This window comes from Miniopterus natalensis, chromosome 5, assembly GCF_054644295.1.
Source record: "Miniopterus natalensis isolate mMinNat1 chromosome 5, mMinNat1.hap1, whole genome shotgun sequence".
In the NCBI taxonomy this organism is placed as follows: domain Eukaryota; kingdom Metazoa; phylum Chordata; class Mammalia; order Chiroptera; family Miniopteridae; genus Miniopterus; species Miniopterus natalensis.
Window position 1 is genome coordinate 4,925,689 of NC_142085.1, and position 27,590 is coordinate 4,953,278.

A 27,590-nucleotide genomic window follows, 5' to 3' on the forward strand; every position below is an offset into this window, starting at 1 on the left:
AGGGGTGAGATTTAAGCAAAGTCTTGCAGGAGGTGCAAGAATTAGCCAAGTGGATGTCTGGGAGCAGTGTTCAGGTGGAGGGAAGAGCCAGAGCAAAGCCAGGATGTGAGCATGTCTGGAGTGTTCAGAGAGTGGCAAGGGGGGTGGGTAAGCGAAGCGCATGAGCGGTAGGGTAGGGGTAGGAAGGCTCAAGGAGGATTATCTAGGGTGGTGCTGTCCAAAATGGTAGCCATTTGGTTATCTAAAGGAACTAAAAGTGCAACATTCAGTTCCTCATTTCAAGTGTTTTATAGCCACATGTGGCTAGTGGCTACCACATTGCTCAGCGCAGGTTCTAAAACATTTCCATCATCACAGAAAGTTCTATTGGGAAGTGCTGCTCTAGGACCTTGTTGGCCATTGTGAGGACTTTGTTTCCTTCCCTCTGAAGCGACAGCTCCTTTCCTTTCAAGGATGTTACCAGGACTTTGCATAGTTCCTTTCTACTTGCATCCTGTTAGACCATGGCCATTTTTAGCTGCAAGGGAGGCTGGGAAATGGAATGAGCCAGGTGCTCAGCTAAAATCCACATGACTATCCAAAAGGAGGAGAATGCTTATTAGGGGACACTTAGCAGTCTCTGCCACCCCCAGGCCTAATGAACCCCAAAGCATTATTTGCGCTGCGCTGCACTGCTCTGTCTTGAGTCTGGGAAGAGGATTCTTTGAGAAAGGAATCTGGAAATCACAGTCCAGTAATCCCAGGCCCTGAGATATAAGAACCAGGCTTCGAAGCAGTTAGTCTGCCCTTCCAGCCTTTTGGGGATCTGGACATCTAGTTCCCCAGCTTGTTGGGGGCTACACACACGACCCATAGGTGTCACTTGCCCCTCGTGCAGGCAGGCTAGGGGCAAGTCATGAATGATTGGGTTCTTTGGGGCCTTCAGCTACTTCTTCTCTGGGCTAATTGTCTCAGGACAATTACAAAGGAGAGTAGGGGGATTTTGTAAGTTTTGTTTTTACTCTCCTAATTCCTGTGTCCCCTCATCTTCAGGGATGCTCCACACGGAGCTGTTGCCTTCACCTCCCTCTAAAGCAGCCAGGCTCTGCCTTCATGTGGTGGTGGTGGTGGTTGGGTGGCCATATGGTAGGCAGGGGTGGGTACTGTGGAGGACAGGAAGTCATCATATTAATACCCCCAAATGGTCAAGTCTTGGCTGCATGCTTGCAATTTGAGACGGCTGGTAAGAAGGCAAGACAATCTTGAGTGGGCAGTCAGATGAGCCTGCCTCAGGAAAACCAGGAGGACAACCCCGGACCCTGATGGGACTATGTGTGGGGACTGGGTCTCCACTCTAATACCAATCCCTGCTGCTGTGCCCCCTTCTCTGACAGGCACAGTGCCCTGTGCCCTGGGTAGCTTACCTGTGTAACCCTCAATCCTATGAAGCAGGTACTGGCACTATTCCCATTTTGCAGGTGAGAAATGCAGGCTCCACGCAGCTGAGAAACTCAGGACTCAAGTGTGGATCTGTGTGGCTACATGTCCTCGTGTTTAGCCAGCACCACCTCTGCTAGCACTGCCCCCCCCCAGCTGACTATCCTCTATCAGCTGAACCCCCCATCTCTCACCTGAGCTGCCTCCCACTCTGCCTTCTACCCTGATTGACCTGTGTGGGTCCCTGGGTCAGGGAGCTCATGTCCTGGGGGTGTCTTTCCACATCCCTGCCTGGGTTCTGAGCCCCCAGCCCCAAAGTTTAAGCAAAGGGTGAGGAAAGGAAAACCTTGCTGAAGCCCAGGCATTTGGTGCCTGACCTCCCCACTGTTAGTGGACCTCAGGTGACCAGCGTGTCCTCTCCAAGCCTCAAGTTCCTGATCTGTAAAACTGGATACTAATACCTGTCATCCTGCATATGAGATTGCTGCAGGCATGGGCTGGGGAGAGAGTCACTCAACACGCGGTCTTCCCTTCCTGCCAGGCGTTCTGCAGATCTCACCTGAAGTGTATGCTCACGCCCATGTGTGCGTGTGTGCTGTGTGTCCCCAGTTAATCCCCTGATTCCTTCCAGGCCTGACACTGGCGTTGAGGGAGAGCCCGCCCACCCGAACCCTTCTGCTTCTCAAAGGCGTCCGATTCCTTCACAAAGTCATTGGATTCAGCGTATTTACTGCCACTGAGCAGGGAAGGGGCTGCTGGGAGATAGGCCAGCGCCTCGGAGGGCACCGCGCTGGCTTCCACGGCTCTCAGGCTCCGCACGTGATCCGGTGCGGGGGCCCTGCCTGGTGCAGGGCGAGGCTGGTCCCTGGCGGGAGGCGGAGGAGGAGGCAGAGCTGGCGGAGAGAAGGGGTTAAATGGCCCTCATATCTGGAGACGACCAGGTGCCAGCAGAGAGGCCCAAACTGACTCAGAAACACACTCAGAGTCCACACAGCCCACCTTTTCCCTCCCAAAGAACTACCTTCTTGAGCAGCTCCAGGAAGCTGGAATTATAGGAGGGATTTTCCAGAAAGGAATCCTTCAGCTTCAGTTGCAAAGTCATTCCTGGCCCTAGGGATCCAGAAGTTCAGCTTACGACCCAGCCACCAGGGTAACCTCCTGCCCTGCCCCACCCGGTTCTTTCCTCCCAGCAAGGCCTTTCCCAGCCGTCTCAAGGCTGCAGTTCACCCCTGAACTCTGGGGAGCTCAGGACTGGGTGCCTCTGTCTCTCTAGCTCCCCTTCTTGGCCTCTTCTTGCCATGAGGACCCTTGTGTCCTGCCCTCCAGCCCTCCAGGCCCTCACCTGTTCCGTGTGAGCTGCCAAGGAGGGTCAGGAGGAGGAAGAGGGGCAGTCTGGTCCCCATTGTGGCCACCTCACTTCTCAGATGGATAGAGGAGATGCCTGAAGCCCCTCTGTCTCTCCTCGCTGGCTTGCCTTTCTACAGCTGATCCTTAGCACAAGTGCTTGGGGGCAGCTGGGCAACTGGATTTTCCAGTTCTCCCAATATGGCTTTGAGGACCCAGGAGAGGGCCATTCACTGGGCTGTTGGGGAAAATAGTGGGTGGTCCCTCCTCACCCTACTCCATGGGTGCCTCACCCATGCCTGGGCCTCTCATTGCTCTTCAGGGATTAATTATTAACTACAATTAATTTCCATCATTCATGCCACCGAAGGGCTCAGGAATGTGGCCCCAAAAGGGAGGGGTGGATTAGCCAAGTTTCTTCCCAAACCCAGCTGTCCTGCTCCCCAAGCCACAGTGACTTTCCAGGTGAGGAATCTAGGTAATGGGGACCTTTCATCTTTGAGTGTTTTTAGTTGCTCTAAAACAGCCCAGGTGGAGACATGGGCCTTATCACATCCCACTTGCCCCACCTTTTGTGTTCAGGCAAAAGGGATACCCTCATTTTCCTAGTCACAGGCACTCAGAATGGCAAACACAAGGACAGACGTGGAGAGGGAAGTCTGGAGTCCATCTAGTTTACCCCCTTTCTTTAAAATCTAGGAAATAAGGCCCAGAGAGGGTGAATGACTTACTAAGGTCACAGAGCAAGTCAGAAGCAGAGAGATTAGAACTCATCCCTCGTTATGCCAGACACATGGACAAGATTGACACACCAGTCATGTAAGCCCCTGGACACACAGACACATGCCCTTGGTCTTTCTGTCTGCCTATGTAACATTTCCCCCCACCTCTGAAAACCAGAGGGCCCAGCACAGGAGAATAGAGGCAGAGATGGAGGGAGACACTGTCCACACCATCGATGGGACTCCCAGACTTGCACTGGAAGAATAAATGGGCAGAAAGAACAGCAGGCCCAGCAGGTAGGAGGCAGGAACATGGAGAGGTGCTTTGGGGCATCTGAGTCTTCTTAGGAGAGGGGAGTAGCCTGTGTCTTTCCGTTCTTGGTAATCGTAGCTGACACTCTGCTAGGCACGTTAGAAACATTTCCTTTAATGTTCATCATGACCCTTTAAACTAGGGACTAGATCACTTCGTATGAGGAGTGAAGATGCACCTTGTGACTTGCCCGAGCCACACAGCCGGGAAGCGTGGTTCGGGGCAGTCAGGCTCCAGAGCTGGGCTCGGGACCCCTGCAGTGCACTCTCCCCGAACACCATGCAGGTCTCCCCTGCTGCTCTTCTTCTCCCCCAAAAGAATGGAAATGGGCTGCAGCTGTCCAGGTGAGAGAGGATTCAGGTGTCCACCCCCTACCTCTCCTGCCCGGGGTCTCCCAAGGGTCAGATGCAGTCCCCAGGTCACAACGTCCTTCACCCCCACCCAGCTCCCAATTCCTGCTTCTTCTAGAGACCCATATATCCTCACCCCAATAGTTGGACTTCTAGCAGCAGGAGGAGGACCTGGGGTTAGAACACCTGGTCCCCTGCCTTTCAGGGGGGTCTGGGTGGGAGACTGACTCTGCCTGAGGGACAGGTCCCTAGTGGGAAGAGGCTGAGGGCCAGGTTGGGGAGTCCTCAGGCTCACTCACTCCACCCCTCGCCCAGTGCTTCCTGGGATCAGGCTGGGACAGGCTAATCCTCTGGGGACAGCTTGGTGACCTCTCCCTGGGGATGGAGATCCTGGTGTTGATGGAGGTCCCGGCACACCTGGCTCTCCAGAGGCATGTAATAGGCCTTGGAGACTTTAAAAAGCCCGGCCGTGGGCCCGGGAGGACACTTGGCTGGCACCATGGAGGCAGCGCTTGTGCTGCTCCTGGGCCTGCAGGCCTTGGCCGCACTAGGTGAGCACGGGCTCGAAAGGGGTGCTGGGTGTTGGGCGTTGGGGCTAAGACCTAGGGACGTTATCTGCTCTTCTAACCTTATCACATTCTTTTCCAACAGCTCAGCTGAAGCCATTGAGGACCACAACGTCTGGAGGCATCCCCACTGTCTCTGACAGTCTCTCTATCTCTGGGGATGGCCCTGCACATCTCCCCTCTGTCCCTGGGCGTCTCCCCTTTGTCCCTGAGGGTCTCCCCTCTATCTCTGGGGATCTCCCCACTGGCTCTGGAGGTCTTCCTTCTGTCTCTGGAAGTCTTCCCTCTGTCTCTGCGGGTCTCCCCTCTGTCTCTGGGGGTCTCCCCACTGTCTCTGGAAGTCTCCCCTCTGTCTCTGGGGGTCTCCCCTCTGTCTCTGCAGATCTCCCCACTGTCTCTGGGGGCCTCCCCACTGTCCCTGGGGGCCTCCCCTCTGTCCCTGGGGGCCTCCCCACTGTCTCTGGGGGCATCCCATCTGTCTCTGGGAGTCTCCCCTCTGTCTCTGGAAGTCTCCCCTCTGTCTCTGGGGGTCTCCCCTCTGTCTCTGGGGGTCTCCCCACTGTCTCTGGAGGTCTCCCCTCTGTCTCTGGGGGCCTCCCCACTGTCCCTGGGGGTCTCCCCTCTGTCTCTGGAAGTCTCCCCTCTGTCTCTGGGGGTCTCCCCTCTGTCTCTGGGGGTCTCCCCACTGTCTCTGGAGGTCTCCCCTCTGTCTCTGGGGGCCTCCCCACTGTCCCTGGGGGTCTCCCCTCTGTCTCTGGGGGCCTCCCCACTGTCTCTGGGGGCATCCCATCTGTCTCTGGGAGTCTCCCCTCTGTCTCTGGAAGTCTCCCCTCTGTCTCTGGGGGTCTCCCTTCTGTCTCTGGAAATCTCCCCTCTGTCTCTGGGGGCCTCCCCACTGTCCCTGGGGGTCTCCCGTCTGTCTCTGGGGGCCTCCCCACTGTGCCTGGGGGCCTCCCCACTGTCCCTGGGAGTCTCCCCACTGTCCCTGGGAGTCTCCCCACTGTCCCTGGGGGTCTCCCTACTCTCCCTGGGGGCCTCCCCACTGTCCCTGGGGGTCACCCTACTCTCCCTGGGGGCCTCCCCACTGTCCCTGGGGGTCACCCTACTCTCCCTGGGGGCCTCCCCACTGTCCCTGGGGGTCTCCCTACTCTCCCTGGGGGCCTCCCCACTGTCCCTGGGAGTGTCCCCACTGTCCCTGGGGGCCTCCCCACTGTCCCTGGGGGTCTCCCTACTGTCCCTGGGGGTGTTCCTGGGGGTACCCCCACTGTCCCTGGGGGCCTTCCTACTGTCCCTGGGGGTGTCTCTGTGACTGTTCCCACTGTCTCAGAGAGTCGCCCTACCATGTCAGTTTCTTCCACCTCTGGGAATTTTCCCAGTGGTCCTCAGACTTTTGCTCCCCCCACTTCTGGGAGTGTTTCCGGACCAGTCTCAGCCTCACCAGGTGATATTTCTGTTGCTCAGTGCATCTTTGAAAGACTCGTCAGCGCGTGGCCCAGAGCTCTGGGCGGGGGTGTCCTGTGCGCAGCAGCGTGAGTGGGCAGTTCCCCAGAGCCTCACAAAGTGGAGCCCCTTCGTGCTTTTCAATTTCTTAGCCTTTTCTCTTGGGGTTAGTTCCTTTTGTATCCTGCCTGAGACATTCTCTTGCCTTTGTCGAGGTCATGAAAATATTCTCGAACATGTTCTTCCAGGAGCTTTATTATTTTAGTTTTTAAATTTAAGCCTATGATCCATCTCAGATTAATTCCTGTGTGTGGAGTGAGGCAAAGGTCAAGGCCAAATTTTTCCCTTAGTGATGACAGTCGCCCCAGAACCACTGATTTCCCAGACCCTCAGTCGCTCCCCGCCATGGCCCTGTGCAAGCGCCTTTATCGAAGGTCAGGTGACCCTAATGTGCTGTCTGTCTGGCTCGGTTCTGCTCTTGCACGTGTCTGCTCCGTCTGTCTCCAGCGCCACAGGGCTGGATGGCTCGGCTCTGGCAGCCTGCGGGGCGCGTACGAGTCCGCTGCTGTTTCTTTCAGAGTCTTGGCTATTCTCAGACTCTTCATTTTTATAGACTCAGCCCATCCATTTCTACCAAAAGCTTGGGTTGGAGCCGTTTAAAACCTCTCCACTGAGATCCTGTTCCCAAGAGGATAGGAGAGAACGCCACAGGGAAGCGTGGTCCTGGGGTCCCACAAACAGGAGAGTCGCCTGCGGGGAGGGTGGGCAGCCATGCAGGGCAGTGGGGAGCGGGCTCGAGGCCCCGTGGCCTGCGTCACTGTCCGGCTCTGTTCCTCAGGCCCCGGCCCTCAGGAGAAGGGCTCCGTTCCAGACTGGGCCATCGTGCTGATCACCGTCACCGTGGTGGCAGCCATCGCCTTCCTGCTCTATGGTATCAAGAAGGTGAGTGCAGCTGTGGTCCCAGTGCAGCGGGGCTGGGACTCTGGCGAGAGCAGGGGCTCCAGCGAGAAGGGTGACACCCATAGGGAGGAGCAAGGGGAAAAAGGAACCCCGGTCTTGGTGGCTGGGAGGAAACATTGACCAGGCAGCGTGGGTGCTTAGGGACACTGACAGAGAGGCTGGGGGGTGCTGGAGGCTGACCAGCTCACGGAGGCTCCGATTCAGCTCTTGGCCGTGAAGAATCAGCCCTGTGGGGCCACAGTTTGAATCCTGTCTCTGACATTAGAGCTGGGTGACCTTGTGCAAGTTACTTAACCTCTCTGTGCTCCAGAGTCTTTGTTACCATTACAAATAAGTAATACTTAAATAGTACCTATTATGTGTCAAGTTCACAGCAACCCTGTGATATAGGTAGTGTTACTCCCCCTTGTCGACTGACAAGGTCACTGAATCCCAGGTGAAGTGCGAACGGCGGTGTCCACCTCAGAGCAATGAGCTTATGCTGCGGAGCTCTGAGGTGCGTGCGGGCTCTCGGCTAACCCGCCCTATCCCCCTCCTCTCACAGGCCTGCCAGTTCCGGAAGGAGGTGAGCGTGGGGTGTGGCTGTGGCTCTGTGACCCCTTACGGCTGCCACCATGGTGAGGCCACCAGCCAGCGCTACGCCGTCAAGTGAAGCGGCGGGGCAAGGACGGCGAACACCCTCTCCTCAGGCCTTCCTTCCTCCTCCCCTAAACAGACTCATTGAAAAAGAGACCCAAACCCACCAACCAAAGCAAAGCAAACTCATCGAGGCAGACCACAGATTGGCAGGGACCCGAGGGGATGGGGGGGAGGGCGGTGAACCGGGTAAAGGGGCAACTCTGGTGATGGGTGGAAACTAGACTTTCGGCGGTGGGCATGATATAGTATGTGCGGACGGGGGGTTGTAATGCTGTATAACTGAAACTATTATAATGTTATAAACCAATGTTACCTCAATTAAAAAAAGGCATTTGGGGGCTAATAGAGAAAAACTAAAAATATGTACCCAGCCTTCTACTCACACCAACCGGGCTGTTTCCTGCCGGTGAATGGCTGTGGCCGTGGGCCCCCCAGGCCTCCTCGGGCAGTGGGGTGAGGGGAGGCCGTGGTCTGGGCCGCTCCCTGACACAGCGTTCCCACGCCTGGAAGGAAGGACCAGCGCAGATGGTCTCTAGGTCTGCCAGCCTTTGCCCTTTCTCCCCATTCCCACCTTCTTCCCCAACTATCAAAGGCACCCCTTGGCTGAGGCACCTTACTTGGGTCCCCAGGACACAGGAGGGGGTTTCCCCTTCACATCTCCTTCATACAGAGCCTCCTGGCCGTTCCAAGGCCCCAATTCCCTCACCTCTGGGCAGTGAGGAACCCTGCTCTGGGGTGCCTCCTGGACACCCCGGGTGGATGCTGGGAACATTCTCAGGAAGTGAAACAGTGTCTCCTCCACTGGTCCCAGTTCTGTGCATTTGCCCCAGTGCATGGGCTTTGCCACCAGGCAGGTACCAGTCACTTCTGGCCTCTGCTGCTCACCAGCTGTGTGGCCTGGGGCAAGTCCTTCCGAGATCAGAGGTTGTTTATTCTCATCTGTAAAATGGGCTGACATTGCTAGCCTCATAGGTTATAGTGAGATAAGGTGCTCGGCACCTTTGGCACACGGCACTGCTCAAAGGCCAGTAGCTGGTAGGGCTGTTTTGTGACCAGTCCTTCAGGCTGTAGCTCAAACACAACAACCTCCCTCTGGGTTCCTCCACCTCAGATGCCTCGGTCCTCTGGGGAGTTGTGGTTAAAAAGAGGGGTGGAAGTTTATTTATACAATGAGTCCCCCTCACCCCCCACCCCCACAGCAGTGCTGACATAGGGGGCTAGAGAGTTCTTTGTTGTGGAGACTGGTGGGTGCATTATGGGATGTTTAGCAGCATCTCTGGCCTCTACCCACTAGATGCCGGTATCAGCTCTCTCCAGGTTGTAACAACAATGTCTCTAGACATTGCCAAATGTTCCCTGGCGGGGGGGTGGGGGCAAAATTGTCCTTCTTGGGTCCTTGGGGAAAGGACGGGGTACAGAGTAGTAGAGTCCAGGTGGCATCCAGGGGGCCTGCGTCTGCCTCAGGTCCCCATCCTGCAGGAGGCATTGCCCAGTTCTGAGTAGTGTCTTGGCCTGACTCCATGGAGCCTCATTAATCTCCCATTAATCACATTAATGAGCAATGGACCTGTTTGCCTCTTCCCACCCATTCCAGCCCTGCCCAGGGCTTAGGGACTAGTCACGCCAAGTAATGGGAGGAATTCACATGGTCAGCCCCCTAGTACCCCCGTGAGCCGCACTGCCCCAGGCCCTGGCCTCTTGCCCTCTAGGTCCTGGCCCTCTCCGCTCCAGGTGCCGTGTCACTTTCCAACAAGGGCGGTGTCTGCCCGGCTTCCACTGCATGGGGCCTACTAAACGCTTACTGATTGTCTGCTGTGAGCCAGGCACTGTGCCAGACGCTGGGGAGGCAGCTGGGGTGGGGGCAAAACTGTCCTTCTTGGGTCCTTACAAGGCGAAGACCTTGCCTGTGGGCACTGACCTTCCACGAGAGGAGACCCACAGGGAACACAGGAAGTGCGTGGTAGGGGTGGTGGTTGAAACTCCTGGACCCAGGGCTCTGCCTCTCTTCAGAGACCCCCAGTCTGTTCCCCCCCATCCCAGTCCCAGGCACTGCCACTTGGGGGCCAGTGGATGGGTTTGGACAGTCTCTGAGCTAATGCTTACTTCAGCCAAGGGATCAGGAGGGAGGGAAGGGGAAGACTGGGGGATCCTAGACATGAGGGTTCTGCATTTCTGTGCAGGGTGAATGGGCGCTGTGGTGGGAGAGGGGAAGGGGCCTCCAGTGCCTCTGCGTGGCCTGTCCCTGCCCGCGTGAGGCATGTCAGCCCAGTGCCTGGGGGCCGTGTCTGTCTCTTCCCTCTCACTGCCACCTCCACATAGGGCCACCTGCGGGCACCCGTGTCTGCAGAGGTGGGCTGTGTGTCAGCTGCCCCGCCTTTGCTCTTTCACCTGACCCACCGGCAGCTCCACCCAGGGAAAAAGAGCGGCCCTGTGTGAGCAAGGGGCGTGGAGAGCTGGGCTGGCGCACCAGGCGAAGAGAGAAGACGAAGCTGGAGAAGAACCAGAATTTGAATCTCCTCCTGAACAGGGCATCCAGTCTCCCCTCCCCGTCCTGCCCACCCAGAGCTCAGTCCTTCTAGAACCTGCCATCTCCCGCGGGAACCCTGCTGGGGCTGAGCCCGCAGTCTCCCCTCCCGGCCCTTTCCTCTCCCCAGGCCCAGCCCGGGCGGGCGCCCAGGCTCCTGGCTCCCTGGCGGGCTGCGGTCTCCCACTATCAGGAGGGCAGCCTGCGGGGCGGGGCGGCCCTTCCGTTTGTTTAAGGCCCAGGCCGGAGGGCCCCAGCCCCCGTGACGTCAAACCCGGCCCGGTATAAGGCGAGGGGGTGCCAGCCCTTAGCCTCAAGCAGCCGCCCCCCGACATGGCCCAGCCTGCGCGCGTCCGCTCCAGCTGCGGCCTTCGCTGCTGCCTCCTCTTCCTCCTGGCTGCTCAGGGCGCAGGTGAGATGCCCTCGGGGGCACAAGGGACGGGGGACAGGCGGGCCGTTCCTGAGTGTTCACAGGGCCCGGGGCAATCACAGACAGGAGCAGCCGATGAGTGTGCGGGGCGGGCTGCGGGGGCGGGCTGCGGGACGGGCTGCGGGCTGCGGGACGGGCTGCGGGGGGCGGGCTGCGGGGGGCGGGCTGCGGGACGGGCTGCGGGGGGCGGGCTGCGGGACGGGCTGCGGGGGGCGGGCTGCGGGGGGCGGGCTGCGGGACGGGCTGCGGGGGGCGGGCTGAGGGGCGGGCTGCGGGCTGCGGGACGGGCTGCGGGCTGCGGGGCGGGCTGCGGGGGCGGGCGGCGTGTCCCTGGTCCAGGCTGCGTGCGCTCCGGCCGGCCTAGGGGCGCGCTGGCCGCACCACCCGCTGCGCTCTGTGCCCTGCAGCGCCCAGAGGGCCTTCCTCTAGCGGGCATACAGGATATGCGTAGGCTGGCGGTCCTGGGGGGCAGCGGGCACCTGACAGGCCCTGAGCTGGGCGAGGAACTCCCAGGCGCACCTCATTTCACCCCAGATCCCTGGAGGCGGCCAGTACCGTCCCCCCGCGAGGCGGGCAGGGCGACACTCAGAGGGGTCGGAGGCCTTCCCCAGCCGCAGGCACAAGCTGGGTTCGGCCACTCCGCATTCCGGGCGCCTGAGAGTCCTCCTCCGTGCGGGCCTGGGTGCCGCCCTGACCCAGGCCCACTTAACGAGCCCCGGGCCCATAGCATGGGAAGCAGGGTGGCCCTGCATCAGAGGCGCCGACAGAGCACTTGCTCTGTGCCAAGCGTGGTTCCAGGCGCTTCACCTGTGTGCACTCCGAGTCCTCAGGCCGCTGGAGCAGGGGTGCGCGGCCTTGTCCGCGCTGCACAGCCGGGAGACGTCCCAGGGCTTCGGCGAGGAAGCGGGCATGGGGAAGGGTGACGAGCTGAGCAGGCCCCAGAAGGTAAAGCGCAGCCGCCCGAGCATTTCACTCCGCTCAGAAACAGCTCGGGAGCGCAGCCGGGCACAGGCCGGGCCAGGCGGGAGGGTCCTCCCAAGGGCTGAGTCTTCAGGTCACCTCTGCCAGGTCTCAGCAGTGCCTTCCGCCTGGGTCCTGGCCTGACGGCTCCCCCTACTTTGAGGGCTTGGGACAGAGGCACCAGGGCGCTGTCAGCCCCCCAGCTCCGAGCTCGCGCCCCTTTCCCCGCAGGGCTGACAGGGCCGCCGCGGGCGGTAGGGCAGAAGGGAGGCAATCGGGGATCAACTCCACATGCGTTCACTCTGGAGGGACATTTGCTCTAAAGCGCAGGAAGCCACAGTGAGGGCTTGAAGTCTGAATTCCGGGGGGGGCCTGGGAGACGGCTGGCGGGCCAGCCAGGCAGGGGCGGAAACAGGTCTGCAGACAAGGGCGAGGGTGGCGGGAGGCGGCTGGAGGCCGGCTGCGGTGGAACCGCCTGTGAGCAATGACTGTCCCGCAGAGAGGGGGGGTGGCAGCTGGAGCCATTTATCCGCAGGCCGGGGAGCCCCGGACGGTGAGGACCCCAGGACCCGAGCCTGCGGGCGAGGCAGTCAGCGGGTGGCTGGTCTGAGGGGCACACGCGCAGCTGGCCTTGGGGGCCCTGGCGAGATTCCGAAAAGGACCGTTTCCTACAGTAAATGCTACTGATTTAATTTCTGGGACAAAAACAATATATGCTTGTTCTAGAAACTGAAAAATAGAAGAAAGAAAAAGAAAAATCTCTCCTAATACTTTTCAGTTGCCCTGGCAACCATTGGAGCGCACTTCCCCTCCGCCTGTTCGCACTGTGTCTGTGTTTGCGGCGCGCACTGAGCTTGTGCAGGCATTTTAACAGGCGTCCCTCACAGCCTCGCACATGGAGTGGCCCGCCGGAGGGGAGGACAGCGAAACAGCAGGTGCTCTTGGGGCAGCTGCTCTGATGGCAGCCTGTCCACCTTCCTTTCAAACGAGGGAGTGAAGCCGCTTGAACAGGCCTTTGGGACTGAACATGACGGATGTTGGGGGCTTTGTTCCATCCTTACCCAGGTTAAGCACCCACCTTCAGTGTGTTCGGCTAAAGCCAGATTCGCCTCTCTGCCTACACCTCAGCAACCAAAAAGGTCCTCTCAGGCCACTGTTGCAGTCAGGGAAATGACTGTCTCACAGTGAGAGCTTCCTAGGGAAATAGTGACCGCCAATGGCAGATCTGCTGCGGGGGAGAGCTGGTGGCTTGCCCTGGGGGTTTAGTCTCTGATTTGCCTCAGGGCTGGGCCAAGGAACCTGGCCTTTGACTCATTGTAAGTGGAGGAGCCATTTTTGAGGGTCCGATTTTACAGCCGATGGTTCCACGCTGTGTGATGCGGACCTGGACCCTAAGATGTAGTTGTCTGAGTCTAGTTACTGACGGTGTGGCTTCTGTAGTTCGATGGCAGCCAGCTCGCAGACTGGGGGGCTCGAGGCCTTTCGCCAGCTCTCCGTCCCAGGGGCTCAGCGGAAGTTACCATTGGTCCTCCAAACGTCGGAGGTCACAATTGTAGCTGCCAGGAGAAAAACAGGGCAAAGTGTGAGCCGGTTTCAAAGACTGAAATTCAGATTCAGCAAACACTTTAAAGAGGTGGCCGCGCTCCATGCACCCCTCAGGCCTCACACTAAGCGGCTGCAGCGGCATCGCTGTTGTAGACAGTTGGGGACAAGGGCTTCAGGGCATTCCAGGGACCCGGGCAAGGACGCCGGGCGCCGGGCTGGCGCGGGACCAGCAGGGGGCCCAGCCCTGCGCTCTGGCTTTCATTCGCGGCATGGGCATTTACTCCCCTTATCACCTTTATTTATTTATTTATTTTTAAGATATCTTTATTGATTTCAGAGAGAGGAAAGGAGAGGGAGAGAGAGATAGAAACATCAATGATGAGAGTCATTGATCAGCTGCAGCCCGCAACCCGGGCCTGTGCCCTGACCGGGAATCGAACCCCGTTTGCCTGGATCCTAGGTCGACGCTCGACCGCTGAGCCACACCCGGCCGGGCCCCTTATCACATTTAAAAGCATTTGGGGTGTAGGGAAAAGCCCAACTTTGCCAATTACTTAACCTCTTTGAACCTCTTTTCTTCACCTGTCACTCCAAGGCCGCATACACTTGCCTCACAGGTTTGTGGTGAAGACAGCAGCCTTCAGGGGTCCCCCCCCAAAGGTCCACGCTCTTCCTGCCCTGGGACTGGGCTGACCCACAGGCTGCGGGATGGGGCCCAGCCTCCAGGAGCCCGGAATGTGTTCCATTCTGGCTCAGCCTCTTGCTTGCTGAGGATATTTGAGGAGATTACTTAACCCCCAAACCTTCTTTTCTCATATGTAAAAAGGGGAGAAGAGCAAATAACTCTGAACCTCAAAGGGTCGCTGTGAGAAGTAGGTGAGTGAGTGTGTGTCCGCATTTGCAGGACCTGCTTGCCTCTCAGTTGGTGTTAAAGAAAGATTGGTGCCCTGGCCGCTGGCTCAGCTGGCTCAGCTGGCTGGAGCGTCGTCCCGGACACCAAAAGGCTGTGGGTTCGATTCCTGGTGAGGGCACATACCTGGCTTTCGGGTTTGATCCCAGGTCGGGGCGAATATGGGGGGCAGCTGATTGATGTTTCTCTCTCACATCGATGTTGCTCTCTGTCTCTCTCCCTGTCCCTTTCTCTCTCTCTAAAATCAATAAAAACATATCCTCAGGTGAGGATTTAAAAAAAAAAAGAAAGGTTGGCCTTTGCTGTTGCTGGGGATTGTGTGCAAGCCACCATTTCTCCATGAAACTCAAGTTTCTTGGCTATAAAATTGGGCAGTGGACAGCTTCTGAAGTGCCTTGTGGGGGCTGGGAGTCAATCACTGTAGAGGAGAGTCCAGAAGGAGAATGTGTGTGAGGCAAGCAGTGGGGCGCCAGGCCCAGAGAAGGCACTGGTGACCGGCGGCCAGTGACCGACAGCTACAGCTGCCCAGGGCGTAGGAGAATGAGGCTGGCGCAGGGGAGGGAGGGCCTGACAGTTCAGCCTCCTCTTGCCCCAGCCTCCACTCCCTTCAGGACCTTGGGCTTGTCTACTAGCTCCCCCTTCTTGTCCCACCCACATTTCTTTCAAGGACTGAGTTCCCCAGCCCCCAACTGTCCTTGTCAGCGGGGAGCTGGGTGGACTGTGGTTTCCTGTGATTGGGATTGGGTCCAGGTTGTGGTTGCCACCTTGAGCTAACAGAGACTGGAAATCTCAGTTATGTAACAACACTATCTCTCATTCTTCGGCGACCTCTTGGCTCTCACTCAGAGACATCTCCTCTGTCCCCATGGGTTGTTTTTCATGGAATTAAGGTCCATATCTGTTCATTGATAGGGGTGTTTTCCCTCACACCCTGTCCTTAAACAGTTAGTTTCTCCCAGAATCCAGCTGCCTTGTTCACTCTTCTTAAGACCCTCAAGCAGATATCTTTTTCATTTAAGAGGCCACCTTCATCTGTGCCAGATGGCTTTAGCTGTGATCTTCTAAGAGGAGGGTCCAGTGAAGGAACCAGAGGGCTGAGTCACCTCATCCACTTCCCTTCACCCAGACCAAACTCCATCATCAAAATGAAAATTTCCCCCATTCCTCTTCTTATCCTCCTCTCACTTATCACCTGTGTCCCCTTACTAATCCTCATGGGAAGTTCTGCCAAAGGTCTGGCCTCAGCCTCTCACATTGTTCCATTTGGGATGGACCAGGAATGTTGTGGAAAGGTGAAGATTCTGATATTTGCTGCCTTTTTTCTCAGCTCTGCCTTGGAAGGGGAACTCCATTCCATATGTATTATACAAACCTTAAAGGAGCACTTGTGCAGCGAAATGTCGTTCAATATCTGCTCTCAAATTTATGATTTGACAGGCAGACAGTGGGGAGAGGTCGGCAGGCACACAGACAACTAATGGCAACTTGAGTAACTAATAAAAAATTTTTGAGCACTGAGGTGAAGCTAGATCTTATCTGCTTGAAAGGATTAGGAAAGATGCCATAAAGCCAGAAAGATCTAAAATTTAGAATTGAGGAGCAGAGATGGAGAAGGGGTGAAGTACCATTCTTGCTGAAGGCACAGCCTGAAAAAAGGTTCAGAGACTAGAGGTAAGAATGGGGATTAGATATCATAGTATTCTGATGAGACAGGCTGGAGGGATATATCTGCAGTAATAAAGGGACCCCAGAGATGGAGTTGGCAGGGAAGCAGTGAAGAACATGGAGATAGTTTCTTACTTGACTCTCTCCCTTTACAGGGGCTACCACACTTCAAGAACTTCAGAACACTGACAAATCCCCAACATCTTATCATTTGCCCCTGCCTACTCCAAGCCTTGTTTATAGTACTCGTTCTGACCACACTGCTCTTCATTCAGGACCTAGCCGCCCAGACCTCCCTAAATCTACAGAAACTCACCAGCCCAAACACCATTGCAATGCCACACAACATTTCAGGCCAATTCACAAACCAGTAGATAACTCCAAAAGCTCTACAACACCTCACAAAGCTCCTCCCACTTCTGAACAGAACCCCAGCAATCGAGGAAAAGGCCCAATTATCCGAAATGGACGCTCTGCTGATGCAAAATATTCAACGCCAAAACCCAAGAGCAAAACAACATGTAAGTCTAAAATAAGCACCACAACAGCAAAGAGAAAAACCCACAAAACTATAACACCTTTGGAAAATACTTCCACTACATTAGACAGTAAAAGCACAACAACTGTTTACCACCACCCAGTCACCCCAGAGATTAATAAAAAACCCACATCTTCCTCAGAAAAAAGCACAACAAACAAGGCATCATACAAGACAACTAGTACCACAGAGAGAAAAGAAAGCACTAGTGATCATGATGTAGCTGCTAATTACACAACTAGCGTTGCCTCAGTTAAGACACTGATAAAGACTACAGAACAAGCAAAAGAGACCCCAAGAGCCACTGAAAAGAATAAACAAACACCAGCAACACCTACATATCATGGTCAAAAGACCATTTCAGCCCATGTAACGACAAGTGCCCTAGCAATGCCTACAGACCATGGACAACACAGCACATCGGCCCAGGAGAAGCACACAAGAGCCCCAGCAATGCCTACAGACCATAGACAGCACAGCACATCGGCCCAGGAGAAGATCACAAGAGCCCCAGCCATGACTACAAAAGATGGACAACACAGTACATCGGCCCATGAGAAGATCACAAGAGTCTCAGCAATGCCTACAGACAATGGAAAACTCAGCACAACAGCCCATGAGAAGATCACAAGAGTCTCAGCAATGCCCACAGACCATGGACAACACAGCACTTCAGCCCATGAGAAGATCACAAGAGTCTCAGCAATGCCCACAGACCATGGACAACACAGCACTTCAGCCCATGAGAAGATCACAAGAGTCTCAGCAATGCCCACAGACCATGGACAACACAGCACTTCAGCCCATGAGAAGATCACAAGAGTCTCAGCAATGCCTACAGACCATGGACAACACAGCACTTCAGCCCATGAGAAGGCCACAAGAGTCTCAGCAATGCCTACAGACCATGGACAACACAGCACTTCAGCTCATGCACAACACAGCACATCAGCCCATAAGATAAACACAAGAGTCCCAGCAATGCCTACAGACCATGGACAACACAGCACATCAGCTCATGAGAAGATCACAAGAGTCTCAGCAATGCCTACAGACCATGGACTACACAGCACTTCAGCTCATGCACAACACAGCACATCAGCTCATGAGAAGATCACCAGAGTCTCAACAATGCCTACAGGCCATGGACAACACAGCACATCAGCCCATGAGAAGATCACAAGAGTCTCAGTAATGCCTACAGACAATGGAAAACTCAGCACAACAGCCCATGAGAAGATCACAAGAGTCTCAGCAATGCCCACAGACCATGGACAACACAGCACTTCAGCCCATGAGAAGATCACAAGAGTATCAGCAATGCCTACAGACCATGGACAACACAGCACATCAGCCCATGAGAAGATCACAAGAGTCTCAGCAATGCCTACAGACCATGGACAACACAGCACTTCAGCTCATGCACAACACAGCACATCAGCCCATAAGATAAACACAAGAGTCCCAGCAATGCCTACAGACCATGGACAACACAGCACTTCAGCTCATGCACAACACAGCACATCAGCCCATAAGATAAACACAAGAGTCCCAGCAATGCCTACAGACCATGGACAGCACAGCACTTCAGCTCATGAGAAGATCACAAGAGTCTCAGCAATGCCTACACACCATGGACAACACAGCACATCAGCCCATGAGAAGTTCACAAGAGTCTCAGCAATGCCTACAGACCATGGACAGCACAGCACATCAGCCCATGAGAAGATCACAAGAGTCTCAGCAATGCCTACAGACCATGGACAACACAGCACATCAGCCCATGAGAAGATCACAAGAGTCTCAGCAATGCCTACAGACCATGGACAACACAGCACTTCAGCTCATGCACAACACAGCACATCAGCCCATAAGATAAACACAAGAGTCCCAGCAATGCCTACAGACCATGGACAACACAGCACTTCAGCTCATGCACAACACAGCACATCAGCCCATAAGATAAACACAAGAGTCCCAGCAATGCCTACAGACCATGGACAGCACAGCACTTCAGCTCATGAGAAGATCACAAGAGTCTCAGCAATGCCTACACACCATGGACAACACAGCACATCAGCCCATGAGAAGTTCACAAGAGTCTCAGCAATGCCTACAGACCATGGACAGCACAGCACATCAGCCCATGAGAAGATCACAAGAGTCTCAGCAATGCCTACAGACCATGGACAACACAGCACATCAGCCCATGAGAGGATCACAAGAGTCTCAGCAATGCCTACAGACCATGGACAACACAGCACTTCAGCTCATGCACAACACAGCACATCAGCCCATAAGATAAACACAAGAGTCCCAGCAATGCCTACAGACCATGGACAACACAGCACTTCAGCCCATGAGAAGATCACAAGAGTCTCAGCAATGCCTACAGACCATGGACAACACAGCACATCAGCCCATGAGAAGATCACAAGAGTCTCAGCAATGCCTACAGACCATGGACAACACAGCACATCAGCCCATGAGAAGATCACAAGAGTCTCAGCAATGCCTACAGACCATGGACAACACAGCACTTCAGCTCATGCACAACACAGCACATCAGCCCATAAGATAAACACAAGAGTCCCAGCAATGCCTACAGACCATGGACAGCACAGCACTTCAGCTCATGAGAAGATCACAAGAGTCTCAGCAATGCCTACACACCATGGACAACACAGCACATCAGCCCATGAGAAGTTCACAAGAGTCTCAGCAATGCCTACAGACCATGGACAGCACAGCACATCAGCCCATGAGAAGATCACAAGAGTCTCAGCAATGCCTACAGACCATGGACAACACAGCACATCAGCCCATGAGAGGATCACAAGAGTCTCAGCAATGCCTACAGACCATGGACAACACAGCACTTCAGCTCATGCACAACACAGCACATCAGCCCATAAGATAAACACAAGAGTCTCAGCAATGCCTACAGACCATGGACAGCACAGCACTTCAGCCCATGAGAAGATCACAAGAGTCTCAGCAATGCCTACAGACCATGGACAACACAGCACTTCAGCTCATGCACAACACAGCACATCAGCCCATGAGAAGATCACAAGAGTCTCAGCAATGCCTACAGACCATGGACAACACAGCACTTCAGCTCATGCACAACACAGCACATCAGCTCATGAGAAGATCACAAGAGTCTCAACAATGCCTACAGGCCATGGACAACACAGCACATCAGCCCATGAGAAGATCACAAGAATCTCAGCAATGCCTACAGACCATGGACAGCACAGCACTTCAGCCCATGAGAAGATCACAAGAGTCTCAGCAATGCCTACAGACCATGGACAACACAGCACTTCAGCTCATGCACAACACAGCACATCAGCTCATGAGAAGATCACAAGAGTCCCAGCAATGCCTACAGATCATGGACAACATAGCACATCAGCCCATGAGAAGATCACAAGAGTCTCAGCAAGGCCTACAGGCCATGGAAAACTGAGCACATCAGCCCATAAGATGAACACAAGAGTCCCAGCAATGCCTACAGGTCATGGACAACACAGCACATCAGACCATGAGAAGATCACAAGAGTCTCAGTAATGACTACAGACCATGGACAACACAGCACATCAACCCATGAGATCACAAGAATCTCAGCAAAGACTACAGACAATGGAAAACTCAGCACATCAGCCCATGAGAAGATCACAAGAGTCTCAGCAATGCCTACAGACCGTGGACAGCACAGTACTTCAGCTCATGCACAACACAGCACATCAGCCCATGAGAAGGTCACAAGAGTCTCAGCAAGGCCTACAGACCATGGACAGCACAACACTTCAGCTCATGCACAACACAGCACATCAGCCCATGAGAAGATCACAAGAGTCTCAGCAATCCCTACAGGCAATGGAAAACTTAGCACATCAGCTCATGAGAAGATCACAAGAGTCTCAGCAGTGCCCACAGACCATGGACAGCGCAGCACTTCAGCCCATGAGAAGGTCACAAGAGTCTCAGCAATGCCTACAGACCATGGACAACACAGCACTTCAGCTCATGCACAACACAGCACATCAGCCCATGAGAAGATCACAAGAGTTTCAACAATGCCTACAGACAATGGAAAACTGAGCACATCAGCCCATAAGATGAACACAAGAGTCCCAGCAATGCCTACAAAACATGAACAACACAGCACATCTGCCCATGAGAAGATCACAAGAGTTTCAGCAATGCCTACAGACCATGGACAACACAGCACATCAGCCCATGCACAACACAGCACATCAGCCCATGAGAAGATCACAAGAGGCTCAGGTGAGACTACAGAACACCCATCAAAGACCACAGGAGCCACAGAGCAAACCACAGGAGTCTCAGGAAAGCCTAATGTACAGACAAAGAAGACAACACCTACCAAAGGGAAGAGCACACCAATCCCAGCAAAGCCTACAGAAAACCCAGGAAGAACCACGGCTGCCACAGAGACTATAAGATCTCCAATCAAGGTTACAGGAGACAAATTTATCACTTCTTCCTCTCCTCGTCCAAATAAAACCCATCAGATGCCCACTGGTTCTTTTACCCTCTCCACATCCAGCACGGAGCTGAGCTCTATCATGTCAGAAGCCCCAGTCAACAAGAGCCACTCACACCAGAACAAAGATGGCTCTCAGGGAGGTCTCCATGTTGGAGAGACGGGGGACAGCGATTCATTCCCTGCATGGGCCATAGTTATTGTGGTCCTTGTGGCTGTGATTCTCCTCCTGGTGTTCCTTGGCCTAATCTTTTTGGTAAGGAACATGGATGTCCCAGGGGAATGGACTCGTGGGCTAGGGAGCTGAGGAGAGGCTATGGATCAGAACTAGAGGGAATCGTGGTGGGGGCATGGCATTAGAGGGACAGCAGTGGGGAAAACCTTGGGGAAAGACAATAGATGCATGGGGCATGAAATGTAGAATGGGGGGGAGGCTGTGGATGAGGAAAAGGGGTGCAGAGGAGGGAAATGGGGCAGAAGAAAGAACTGGAGAAGAGATCTGGGACTCGGTCTTGGATCAGGGGCTTCAATATGGATCACGTCTGGATGGAACTTTAGGAAAGGGGCAAGCGAAAGGTCCGGATCAGGGACGAGAAAAGGGCCTGAGACAGGGGCGTTGAGGAAGCGGATGGCATGGCAGATGGTACTCATCCTCCTTTCTCCTCCCAATCCCAGGTCTCCTATGTGACACGAGCACGCCGTGCCCTGGTCCACAACAGTGAGGACAATGACGCAGAGGATGATGGAGGCCCCAATTCTTACCCAGTCTACCTGATGGAGCAGCAGACGCTCGGTGTGGGCCAGATCCCTTCCCCACGATGATCTGCCAGGAAGTGCCCACCCCCAGCTCTTCCACGCCCTACCCCTTTCCTAGATGAGGAATTAGACTCACAATGCCTATTTCCTGGGCTCCAGGAAGGGCAAAGTACTGACAGTAACAGCCATTAACCCTTCGTCTGCTGTGTTCTTATTGAAATGGCCAAGGGATTCAGGGATAAGCAAGAAGGATGTCAGCTTGGGAGACAGAAAAGAAAGAACCAGTAATACCAGCAAGTGCTCTCTGTAGAAGATGATGGTCTGAGAATGAAAAGGTGTTTGATGGACACTTGGGGTGGGAACCAGTACAGGACATTGGGTGCTGGGAGGGGCAGGACAACTGGTGGAAGTTTGGGAGCCTTAGAGGGCAGTGCCCAGATCTGGCTTGTCAGGTGGGGCTGTGAGAAGGGGGACCCTGAGAACAGAGCCCCTGGGCTTCAGGACCAATCTATTGCCATTTACTGTTATTTAGAGTGTGCGTAAATAGGCTTGTCTCTCAGTTCCCAGGGTCCTTACCCTTCTTTTTCTTTTTTAATGAAAAAAAAATAGGATCTGAGAGGAAAAGAGTGTTTATTTCCTTCTCCACCTTCTCCACTCCCAGAGGAAACAAAAATTCCAAAAAAGATCATAAACATCTTTTATTGAGATGGTTCTTCCCTCTTCCTCCCCAATCCCTTAGTTTTTCTAAATGTCTATTGTGGGCACCCTGCAGGTTTGGCTTGTTGGGTTGTGGGTGGGCACACGGGAAGGGATTTGGTGTGGCCTGCAGTCTCACCCACTGATACCCCTCCAGACCTCCCGTGGCGGTGTTCTCCACTCAGCACTATTTTCTTATCTCTTCCACCGAAAGCCACTCACCCACCTTCTCTGCTGCCGCATCCTCTCTCTTCACACCTTCACTCCAGGTTCTGACCATCCCCTAGTGAGCTTTCCATCTGTATGTTTTCTGGAGCTTTTCCTCCAACTTATTGAAGCCCTCTCGCCTGCTACTGATTGAACGGAGGTGGCAAGGGAGAGCTGACAGGTGACAGATAACTTCCCTGTAGCTCTGGTCCTTTTATAATAAAGTGTAAAATATTTATAAAGTAAGGACATCATAGTTATTGGATTATCAGTTGGGAGGAAGTCCTGACTGGTGTTCCTGGCTCTGGCTGTGACCCTGAAGATGACCTTGAGCAGGACTGGCTAGAGGACAGGACTGAAAATCTTCGCAGGGTGGAGCAAGAGGAGGCTGAATTTCTATTGCTCCTAAAATGGCTCGCTCCTGGGTTAGATGGGAGCTGGCCCAAGATCGTGCTGAGCTCAGTTACAAGGCAACGAAATGAGGAGAAAATTTGTTACTTAATAAGCAAGCGTTTCTAAGCATCCATTATACATTCTGTTGAGGATTATAAAGAACTTTAAGACATTGTGTCCCACCTGAGACACAAACACAGGAAAATTAAAATTAAATAATCCAATAAGAGTTATACAAAGCAGTACCACAGAGAATGAAACGAGACTGTAGAGAACGAAACCCGGTCTCCACGGGCACCTGCCGTGTCCCATAGTTCTGTCAGCCCTACTCCAAACCCGGTCCTGCCCACAGCTCAGTCCCAGCAGAGCCACCCTGCCTGGAGCCTGGGCCCCTCTGCCGCGGGCCTTCCCGCCTTAGCTCCGCCCAGAATCGAACAGCAGGGGCGCGCTGGTGTTTGCTGCCTTCGCTGTTTCCATTTGCCAGACGCCTGCAGCCCGTCCTGGTCAGTCATCCTAATCCAGACACTCAGGCCACTGGACACTCTGCCAGAGCCCAGAGCCTGGCCGGGAGGGCCCCGCCTGAGGGACTGTCTCAGGCTCCCGCCAGGAGCCCACTCTGCTTGGGTCCCAGAAAGGGGGTATGCCAGATGCCAAAGGGACCCCAGACTTAGGTCCTGGAGAGCCTCGAGGCAAAGGGCTGGGGTGCCTGAGACAAAGGAGCGGAGCGTCCCATTTTTAGTTGTCTGGGCAGATGGTGACTTAGCATGTGGCAGCTGCCAGGACAAAGGTGTACACTGGGAGGAAGCAGATACCCCTTAACCCCAGCCTCTAATCACGGAATTTCCCCAGCTAGACTGTAATTTTAAAAACCAAAACAAAATAAATCAAAAACACCTCTGCACCTGCCAAGGCACCAACATGCAGCACTGGGGTCAAAGAGTGTGTGATGGGGGAGTGGGGAGGGTTTTCATCTCCAGGGTGAACGGGGCAGGAGGGCCATCCTTCCTTCCCACATCTCTCCGCCCCTCCCAAGATCACTTTGAAACCAAGGAGAAACCTTTACAAGCTGGACGCTGGGCTCTCCTTCGTGAAAGCACTTCAGGACACGAGTGCCTTCCTCCCCAAGCGCCTAGGGCACCCTGCCCAGGGGAACACCTAGAACACCGGCTGGGAGCGGGTGTCCATGACCCCGGGGCAGCCAGCACCTGGGCCCCGTGGGAGTGCCCGGCTCTCCCTCCTTCCCTCCCAGGGCCAATCTTGCTCCCCAACAGACCACGGAGCGCCCCAATCGGGCTGCCCCAGAGGAGCCGCCGCCCAGTGGATCCCACCATTCTGTTGCCCTGTCCTCTGGCGGCCCGCCCTGCTTGGCTTCCACGCAGTGACAGAGTTCCCAACGTTTTCCTGTGGCCCCAGCACACAGACAGAGCCCCCCTACCTTGCCACTGCCTCCCGAGGCTCGTTTCACACGGGAAAACCGGTCTCAGAGTTAAAATCCGCTTGCGCCTGTGGTCTCTCAACCTCAATTTCACTTCGTTCCTTAGTGGCACCAGGTTCCGTGGCTGGTGGCAGCTTGGCCGGGATGGCCGGGATGTTGATGCAGGGACCACCCAGGGAAGAAAATGTGAGTGAGGTTTGTGCCAGGGCGTGGCCAGCCCCTTCCTCCAGAGTCTCTCCTTTCAGCCCTTTCTTTGGACTTGGGCTCAGAGACTTGTTCTGGCAGGACAGTCAGTACCTAAGGCCAGGCCTGTCAGCCTCCATCACCTCTGTCACCTCCTGAGACCCTGCAGTTTCTCCATCCCCCTCACAGGGCCAGTCCCCTTGCAGCTGACTGCTGGCTCTCACAGCCCACCTGCCCTAGACAGCCCGTGTTGGCACAAGGACAAGGCCCAAGGCTTTGGACACCGTCACCTTCATTTCTTTCTCCTCTGCCTCACGCAAAAGCATCTGCCACAGAAATGAGACATCCCCAGAGGAAAGTTATTTTTGCTGGCCTCTGGCCCCAGAGTGGGTCTCTCCTCCTCTGACAGGTTCCATCCCCTGGAGAGGGAGGGGCCAGAATGCATCGCCCAGGAGCAAGCGTGACTGCCGGGGTTCCGCCCCCCCCTCCCCCGGCAAGGAGGCGAGCCAGGCATACTGCGGGAGCAACGCTGGGAACCCAGGAGCCCAACTGTCCCGATGCCAGCTCCCCACCTCCAGGGAATCTGCCCTGACTGATCTTTCTCCTCCCAGAACCCTGCTCCTGGCCAGCTTTTAATTCTTCCTGAAAGTTTTTGTCCCCCGAGTGCCAGGCCCCCATCCCCTCTGCAGCCCACACCCGCTCTGGGACGCAGGCATGTTGACAGCAATGTCCCGTGGATTCTTTCAGGCAAGGACAGGGGAGTTACCCCCTACCTCCAGCATCCAGGTGCTGCTTCTCCTTGGAACCCTGGGCCTGGTGAGTGCATTATCTATCGATCACAGAGGACATGGAGGCCACAAAAACTCAGAAGTCTCATTCTTTTTCTGGAAGCAAAGAAGATAAACTTCTTTTTGCCCGTTTCCGTGAAAGTCAGTACTGACTCTAGCCCACTGACCGTGATTCTGGCCCCCACTGTGCCGTAAATCCACCTTTATCCCCTCCCCTCTCTCCAACTCCAGCTCTCAGCTCTCAGCACGAACACAAATAGCAGCTGTTGGGTTTTTTTAGCCCTCACCTGAGGAGATTTATTCCATTAGAGGAATGGCAGAGAGGGAGGGAGGGAAGGGGAGAGACTCGAGAGAGCAGCGTTGATGTGAGAGAGATATACCAATTGGTTGCTTCCCACATGCACCCCAACCAGGGCCAGGGATCGAGCCTGCAACTGAGGTACGTGCCCTTGGCTGGAATTGAACCCGGGACCCTTCAGTCCACGGACCGACACTAACCACTGAGCCAAACCGGCCAGGGCAATAGCAGCTATTTTGATTCCCCCTAGAATCCTGGAGTGAAATAGCTGCCGACAAATGTTTTGTATCTAACTTGAATATCCTAGTTTCAATATCATCCTTAATTCCTTCTTAGAGCTATGCTCTGAGTCTAAATAAAGCCCAAATGAAAATATCCATTCCAGAAATGCTGCCTAAATTTAATTCCTCGGTCAACTCTCATAACCCACAGAGACACAAGCAAGAGCCCACAGAGAGCCCAGTGTGACGGGACTTGTGAGTGAAACTAGCCTAAGGAGAAGCCAAGTCTGATCTCCTGTGTGCCCAGCTTTTTCATCTCACTTCTAGCCTCCTGCAGAATTTCAAGTTTTTCTATTTAATTATTAAAATCCAGTGTCAAATGACTTATAAATAAACCCCCTTCATTTCGCCATCTCAAGCCAGGCTTAAAGACGGAGTGGGGAGGCTGGGTTGGAATCCACAGAACAGGACTTTCTAAGGTGTTTCTGTTTCCTTTGATTTTTGCTCCCTCTAGTGACTGTCCCCTGGACACTGCTGACTCTCATACCCTGCACTCTCCCTCCTCCTGCTTCTCTGCAAGCCGGGTCACATTTTTGCTGCAGGTGACTTCCAAGCTGGTCTCTAGCCTGGCTTTTCCCTGAAATCCAGTCCTGTATTTCCAGGGCTTCTCCCATAACATTTTCGCTTGAATGTCACATCATCTTGAACACACAGTTCACATGTTCGTCCCACAGACGTTTTAGGAGCATCTGCTCTGCGCCAGGCCTGAGGACGCTTAGTGAACAAAGTAGCGACAGGCTGCCTTCAGGGCCTATCTGCTGGGAAGGCAGGTGTCACACAGGAATGGCCCACAAACAAAATATAGTCTCAGGTGTGCGCACTTTCCCCTGCAGGTTATCTGTTTTTCTCTCTCTCTTCTTGGAAGCACCCACTCCTTTTCAAGTCTGAGTCCTGTTCTCCAGAGGCAACCACTGGCCATTTTTAGCTTTTTCTCATGCTATTAGCACCTACAGATTTAAACATTACACTCACATTATATTGCTATTCATAGATTTTTAAGCAAAGACCTTAAATGCATCTTTTCTAGGGCCACATAATATTGTAAGGCTCAAAATAGCTTCCTGTCTCAATTTTGCCTCTGAAAAGATGTAATAATTTAGATGTATCTAATATGATGAGGGATAAATGTCCTTTGCAAAAGAAAACAAAACAAACTTTAAAAATTCTCATTGATTTGGGATTCCAAGATGGTGGTGGACTGAGTGGAAGTTACGCCTCCACTCTCCTAGGACCAAACTAGAATTACAACTAAAATATAGAAAACCCATCCTGAATAATGAACTGAAGATGAGCTGGAGAGAACCCTCAAAACCAGGGACCTAAAGTGGAGACCACATAGAGACTGGTAGGAAGTACAGAGGCCCTAGAGGGCTGGTCAGGATCCCACAGGCAGCAGCTGAAGGTCCAGAGAGATATCTCAACTGTGGGGGTTCCCACTGAGAACTCTGGGGTCTAAACCCCAAACTGGGCCTCCCAGCCCAGAGCGCCAAAACTGAGAAATGTGCCCACATAACATCTGGCTGTGAAAAACAGCGGGGTTTCTGTCTGCCTGGAAGAGATGGCTGGAAACGCAGGCAGCCATCTTTTTTCTTTTTTTTTAAATATATCTTTATTGATTTCAGAGAGAGGAAAGGAGAGGGAGAGAGAGATAGAAACATTAATGATGAGAGAGTCATTGATCAGCTGCCTCCTTCACATCCCCTACCGAGGATCA

At 54.4% G+C, this 27,590-nt stretch overlaps 2 protein-coding genes across 2 annotated transcripts; one reads left to right on the forward strand and one right to left on the reverse strand.

Annotated features, from left to right (window-relative positions):
- Positions 1–2,222: 2,222 nt before the first annotated feature.
- Positions 2,223–2,819, reverse strand: SFTA2 (surfactant associated 2). Its single transcript, XM_016214757.2, has 3 exons — positions 2,759–2,819; positions 2,438–2,526; positions 2,223–2,309 (listed from the first exon to the last, which is right to left on the reverse strand). The coding sequence occupies exons 1-3, from the start codon at positions 2,817–2,819 to the stop codon at positions 2,223–2,225; spliced, it is 237 nt and encodes a 78-aa protein (XP_016070243.2).
- A 1,255-nt stretch (positions 2,820–4,074) lies between these two features.
- Positions 4,075–7,763, forward strand: LOC148092994 (uncharacterized). Its single transcript, XM_087817220.1, has 4 exons — positions 4,075–4,139; positions 5,893–6,008; positions 6,990–7,093; positions 7,656–7,763. Exons 1-4 carry the CDS (start codon positions 4,075–4,077, stop codon positions 7,761–7,763), a joined length of 393 nt encoding a protein of 130 aa, XP_087673346.1.
- The last annotated feature ends 19,827 nt before the right edge of the window (positions 7,764–27,590 follow it).

Coding starts and splice junctions, on each gene's coding strand:
- SFTA2 (XM_016214757.2), bottom strand. CDS start 2,819: ATGGGGACCAGACTGCCCCTCTTCCTCCTCCTGACCCTCCTTGGCAGC. Junction 2,527..2,758: donor TGGCAGCTCACACGGAACAG/GTGAGGGCCTGG, acceptor CTGGATCCCTAG/GGCCAGGAATGACTTTGCAA. Junction 2,310..2,437: donor TCCTGGAGCTGCTCAAGAAG/GTAGTTCTTTGG, acceptor TCTCTCCGCCAG/CTCTGCCTCCTCCTCCGCCT.
- LOC148092994 (XM_087817220.1), top strand. CDS start 4,075: ATGCAGGTCTCCCCTGCTGCTCTTCTTCTCCCCCAAAAGAATGGAAAT. Junction 4,140..5,892: donor AATGGGCTGCAGCTGTCCAG/GTGAGAGAGGAT, acceptor TGTCCCTGGGAG/TGTCCCCACTGTCCCTGGGG. Junction 6,009..6,989: donor CCTTCCTACTGTCCCTGGGG/GTGTCTCTGTGA, acceptor TCTGTTCCTCAG/GCCCCGGCCCTCAGGAGAAG.